This window comes from Emiliania huxleyi (genome assembly GCF_000372725.1).
Source record: "Emiliania huxleyi CCMP1516 unplaced genomic scaffold EMIHUscaffold_230, whole genome shotgun sequence".
Classification (NCBI taxonomy): Eukaryota; Haptophyta; order Isochrysidales; family Noelaerhabdaceae; genus Emiliania; species Emiliania huxleyi.
This window is the reverse complement of record NW_005200332.1, coordinates 194,499-200,238: the sequence shown is the minus strand read 5'-3', so window position 1 is coordinate 200,238 and position 5,740 is coordinate 194,499. Positions and strand designations below refer to the sequence as shown.

General features: G+C 64.7%; 2 protein-coding genes across 2 annotated transcripts; both read left to right on the top strand.

Moving 5' to 3' along the window:
• Positions 1 to 772: 772 nt before the first annotated feature.
• On the top strand, positions 773 to 2,467 carry EMIHUDRAFT_114792 (hypothetical protein; the record flags this gene model as incomplete). The annotated part of the gene is made up of 1 exon (XM_005779418.1): positions 773 to 2,467. One exon carries the CDS (start codon positions 773 to 775, stop codon positions 2,465 to 2,467), a length of 1,695 nt encoding a protein of 564 aa, XP_005779475.1.
• Positions 2,468 to 3,734: 1,267 nt separating this feature from the next.
• On the top strand, positions 3,735 to 4,839 carry OLE1 (fatty acid desaturase; the record flags this gene model as incomplete). Its single annotated transcript, XM_005779417.1, has 3 exons — positions 3,735 to 4,436; positions 4,591 to 4,671; positions 4,804 to 4,839. The coding sequence occupies 3 exons, from the start codon at positions 3,735 to 3,737 to the stop codon at positions 4,837 to 4,839; spliced, it is 819 nt and encodes a 272-aa protein (XP_005779474.1).
• Positions 4,840 to 5,740: the final 901 nt, after the last annotated feature.

Here is a 5,740-nt window from a genome sequence, read left to right as displayed (position 1 = left end):
TGTGATTGCGATCGCCATTGGCGTTTCGATCGCAGCTGTCTGCTGCATCCTCGTTGTTTTGGCGGTGTGCCTGCTGGTCCGGAAAAAGGCGGCCAAGCAGCGAATGCGGCAGGGGGCCGACGTGGTGCAGTTCGCGGAGGCGGTAGCAGTGGGTGGCGAGGTGGTCGCGGGGCCACTCGCCCCATCGTACGTGTCGGTTCGCGCGGGCAGGCACCGCGAGCTCGACGTGGACGCCGCGCTGTATATTTAGAAAAGGGTGCTAGTTTTCTTTCACTGAATGCTTGCACGCGGGTCTCCCTGGGTTCGTCGTTCGAACTTTGGGGGGGGTATGGACGGTAGCGGGTAGCCTCCGGCGGGTGCGGAAGTTGGTATGCCCATCCCGCACGATATTCCCCCGGCCCCCGAAGTTGGTATGCCCATCCCATATACTCCCCCGCCCCCCCCGCGCTGCTCCCACTGCCGATGGCGCCGAGGCGATACGGCAGGCTGAGAGGGAGGGCCTCACCCTCACCGCCAGCAGCAGCAGCAGCACCGGCTACAAAGGCGTCTGCTACTGCCCGAAGCACACAGGGAATAAAAAATAATAATTTCCCCGTTTTTATGACCCCGTGGTTGTAATACTTGTTCCGTCAGCGATGCCGTCCGCTCGCGCGAACTCGTCGCGGGCCACAGCGACTGAGCGCCTTGTGTGTTGATCCCAGCCATAAATCAAGAAAACCAGCCTCGTGATAATCCAAATCGAATCAAACTCGCGAAAAAGTGCGTCCGCTGCATGATGGCCCCGCTGCGGACCGCGTCGTCAGACTCAGAGGGCGTTGTGCTGATCCCAGCCATCACCAAGAGGAACACGACTGGCTACAAGAACGTGAGCTTCAACCGCAGCAAAAAGAAGTTCCAGGCCAGGTTCAAGGATGGCGGCAAGAGTGTGTTCCTCGGCTCCTTCGACACCTCCGAAGAGGCGGCCATCGCCTACGCTCGCTCAGAGTACGGCCGCGCCGACGCCGCCAAGATGCTGCAGCCCCGCCCGGCTCCTTCTGCCGCTGGCGCCGAGGCGATACGGCAGGCGGAGAGGGAGGGCCTGACTCTGGCTACGAGCAGCAGCAACAGCGGCTACAAAGGCGTGACCTTCTGCCCGAAACGGAAAGGCAGCAAGAAGTACAAGCTGAACGTGTGGGTTGGAGGCAAGATGGTCACCCTCGGCCTCTTCGCCACCGCCGAGCAGGCGGCGCTCTTCTACGCCCGCAGGGAGGCGGGCAGGGACACCAGCGATCTCACCGCACCGCCACCGCCGCCGCCACCGCCGCCGCCACCACCCGCGCCTTCCTCTGCCGCTGGCGCCGAGGCAGTCCGGCAGGCGGGGAGGGAGGGCCTCACCCTTGTCACTAGTAGCAGCAGCAACAGCGGCTACAAAGGCGTGACCTTCTGCCCGAAACGGAAAGGCAGCAAGAAGTACAAGCTGCACGTGTGGGTTGGAGGCAAGCAAGTCAGCCTCGGCCTCTTCGCCACCGCCGAGCAAGCGGCGCTCTTCCGAGCCCGCAGGGAGGAGGGAAGGGACACCAGCGATCTCACCGCGCCGCCGCCGCCGCCGCCGCCGCCACCCGTGCCTTCCTCTGCCGCTGGCGCCGAGGCAGTCCGGCAAGCGGGGAGGGAGGGCCGCACCCTTGTCACCAGTAGCAGCAGCAACAGCGGCTACAAAGGCGTGACCTTCTGCCCGAAGCGGCAAGGCAGCAAGAAGTACAAGCTGCAGGTGACGGTTGGCGGCAAGAGTCTCGCCCTCGGCTACTTCGCCACCGCCGAGGAGGCCGCGCTGGCGCGTGCCCGGCACCTGTGGGACACAACCGTCCGCCTGCTCGTGCCGCAGCCACAGCAAGCACCGCCGCAAGGCGCAGCAGGGCCTTCTGAGGCCAGCAGCGTCGAGGAGGAGGAGGACGGCTTCGACCCGGCGGACACTGCTGATGCCGTGGCTCTCTCGCTGCTCTCCGACCCGCCGCCTTCCGCGAGCGAGCAGAGGGCGAGGTGGCAGGCGCGCACAGCAGAACAGGCGGCCAGAGCGGAGGCTGCGGCGGCGGCGGCGGCGGCGGCGGCGGCGTGTGCTGCTCCGCCATGCGACGACGAGGTGGAGGTGGAGGTGGAGGTGGAGAGCGATGAGGAGGAGTCGGAGGCGGAGGCGGAGGCGGCTGCCGCAGCAAGGGTGGCGGCAGCTTCGGCAGCAACCGAGGAGCGCCGAGAGTGCGCCATATGCTTGGATGACCTGAGCTCGCACCCCGAGTCGCGCCTGCAGCCGCGCGACCCGAACGGCTGGGGCGCCACGCGCTGCTGCAAGAGCCTCTTCCACTACCGCTGCCTGCACACTTGGCTCAACGACGACAGCGAGGTCGAGACGAGCCACGGCATGGATCCGATCAACACGGCCTGCCCTGGCTGCCGAGGCTTCGTGTCGAAGTCGGCGTCGCGGATGCTGGCCTAGGCGGCCCCAGAGAGTCTTTGTTCCTTTTTTTGTGTTCCCGCCGCTCCGTCAATTTGCGGTTTTGACGCGCTCTCGCTTTCGGTTGGTCTCTCCAGGCCGCATTTTGTAGCCCTAGTGCGGACGATTTTTTTGCGGTATATCTTGATGTATCTCTCCATATCTGACCATATCTGACCATATCTGACCATATCCCGCCATATCCCGCCATATCCCGCCATATCCCGCCATATCCCGCCATATCCTGCCCGCCTCACGCCGAGCAGCCCGGCCTCTCCGCGCTCCGGCCGCAGAGCGCGAGCATCGAGCGCCTCCCTCGCGAGGTCGCGAGCGCCGGATTCCTGTGCGCCCGCGAGCGGCCCAGCCTGGCCCCCCGCTCCCCCCCGACCGACTGAGGCCGCCGGCTGCAGGTGACCATCCTCCTGGTCGGCGATCAAGGCTGTCCTTCATCGATGATGACGAGCTCTCGCCAATCATGGGAATCGAGCGCTTAGCCGCACGGCAGATCACGGCCGGTCGAAGCGCGAAAAGTTTCGCCCGTCGCGTCCGATTAGCTGACGGACGTTGTCGTGAACACATCGTGGGGGCTCCGTATCTCATCATATCCACGTGTATCTCCTGGTATCTCCCGGTATCTCCCGGTATCCCGCCATATCCCGCCATATCCCGCCGCGGATACCGCGGAAAAAATCACGATTTTTGTGGGTGCTTGGTCTCTCCTACCTCCACGCCGCTGCGCGCTGGCTGTCAGTAGGTAGGTGGGTCTAGGTAGGTGCTCGCTTGGTCCTCCCTCCCTCCCACCCTTCCTTGCGACCTTGCCGTTGGGGACTTGATCTTGAACGCTCGACACCCTTTCCGTGCGGCAGTTGGACGTTCATGAAGAAAGGTGAAGAGGCCGTGTCCCATACCCCGCAAAAAGTCCGAACCCTGCCGTCGCCGAGCGACAAGAATGGCCAGCCTTTGCCCGCGCGTAGGACCTCTACACCAGGCGTGCGGACGCCTGTGGAGGAGGACGGCCTTGCGCATCTCGACGCACAGCCAAGCGCTGTCGCACCCGCCGCCGCCCAAGCACTCTGACGGCGGCCACGGGGGCAGCCGCAGCAGCAGCAGCAGCAGCAGCAGCCGCAGCAGCAGCCTCCGAGCGGAAGCTCAGAGATTCTCTCTTGACGGCGGCGGCGTAGTCGCGAGCGGCGGCGCGGCGGGCGTTCCCTTCGAGTGGCTCCTTCGGCCGATTGGATCGGTGGAGCGGCCGGCGACAGAGGACCGGTTCATGGACCTGAAGCGCTTCGTCGTCGCCTGCGCCTACCGCGCCGGCTCGCCCCCGTTCCCCGTCAAGTCTACGCTGCCGCCCGTCCTCCTCTCCTTCCACGCCGCGACGCTCTACGCGGCGGGCTCGCTGCTGGTGGCGCCTCCGAGCGCGGCGCACGTCGCGGGCGGCGCCGGCATGTATGCGCTCCTCACGTTTGGCATCACGGGCGGGCACCACCGCTACTTTTCGCACCGCTCGTACCGGACGAGCCGCCCCTTCCAGTTCGCCATCGCCCTGCTCGGCTCGCTCGCGTGGCAGCGCGGGCCCATCTGGTGGAGCTCGCACCACAACCACCACCACCTGCACTCGGACACCGGCAGGGACCCGCACTCGCCCGTCACCGGCTCGTGGCTCTGGTCGCACATGGGCTGGTACTGGGCGTCGGCGGAGCACGACCCGCCCCTCGACAAGTTTGCGCGGACCTGGCGCTCGTTCCCCGAGCTCGCCGCCCTCGACAAGCTCCACTTTGCGCCCGGCCTGCTGCTGGCGGCGTCGCTGTACGCGTACGGAGGCGGCGGCGCGCTGCTGTGGGGTTTCGTCGTGCCGGTCACGTGCTGCTGGAACAGCATCTTCGCGATCGGATCGCTCTGCCACGGCGACCTCGGAGGCGGCACCCGCCGCTTCGAGACGGGCGGCGCGGACACCTCCACCAACGTGTGGTGGGTCGCGATGCTGACTCTCGGCGACGGATGGCGCCCCCCCCCCCCCCCCCCTTTTTTTGCCCTCCCGTCGCCCTTCCCTCCCCCTCCCTCCCACCGCCGCCTCCGCACTCGCCAGGCACAACAACCACCACGCCTTCCGGTGGAGCGCGCGGCAGGGGCTGGCCGCGCACGAGCTCGACGCCACCTACGCCGCGCTGCGCGCGCTCGAGACGCTCGGCCTCGTGTGGGATCTCAAGGTGCCGTCCGCGGAACAGGTCGCCGCGGCCGAGAGGGTGCGAGCGCCAGGGGAGTGTGCTGAAGGGGGGAGGCGGTGAGTCGTGAGAGTCTCCACATACAAGTGAACAGGAGAGAGCGGCCGCGAGTGTCAGTTTATCAGCAGTTGGTCTCCAAACGAATCGTTGTAACAAAAGAGAGAGAATCACCTGAAAAATTTCGCCTTCAATTCGTGTAGCTGAAGGATAAAGAATCTTGGTGTCGTGCGAGGGAGTTTTGTTCGTGTAAAATCTAAAATTCTCTTTACTGTAATCTGTATAGAGCGAAGCCGTATTTAATCACACACACAGTCACAGAAGTCAGAATAGACAGAACACACATACACACACACACACAGCAGAGGCTAGGCGTAAGGGTATACATGGCCTAAGCCCGGGGATAAAAACACACATACGAAGGTGGTACACACCACACACCAGTCAACACAGTCGCACGGCGCACACAAAACCACCCCAAACACACACACTGTGCGGTGCCCGGTGCGTCGACGTCGTCGAGACGCACGCTGGATTCAGTTTAGGCCCCATCCATTGTTTGCACAGCATTGGGGACTATATCGATCTATATGGGTATTGTTCCTGTGGGCGCAGGGCCCGCAGAGGTCAAGTTCGTACAGCAGTGATCGCCGATGTAGCCATGGCCGGCCTCGAAACACGTCAGCCGGCAAAATCGATTCCACGGCCTTTGCCACCACTCAGTGGTGCACCCTCGCAGCCCGTTGAAGGCTTCGCAGGCCATGCCGTTGCGGACCATGAACGGCGAGAGCTTGTTATCACACATGTGGCAGGTCGCGGGCGCGGGAGGAGGGGTGTTGTAGCACGCGTCGCAGCCTGCGCAACTCCGCTGCCAATAGCACTTGCGATCCCAGCCGTAGGTGTTGCTCTTGCAGTTGTCACGACACGGCGGCGGCGATGGCAGCGGTGGGCCTGGCGGTTGAGGTGGCAGCACAGGCGGCTTGGGCCGTGGCGTTTGTGGAGGCGTTGCTGGCGTTGGAGGCGTCGATGGCTCAGCCTCGACGTCGAGCGGCGTGGC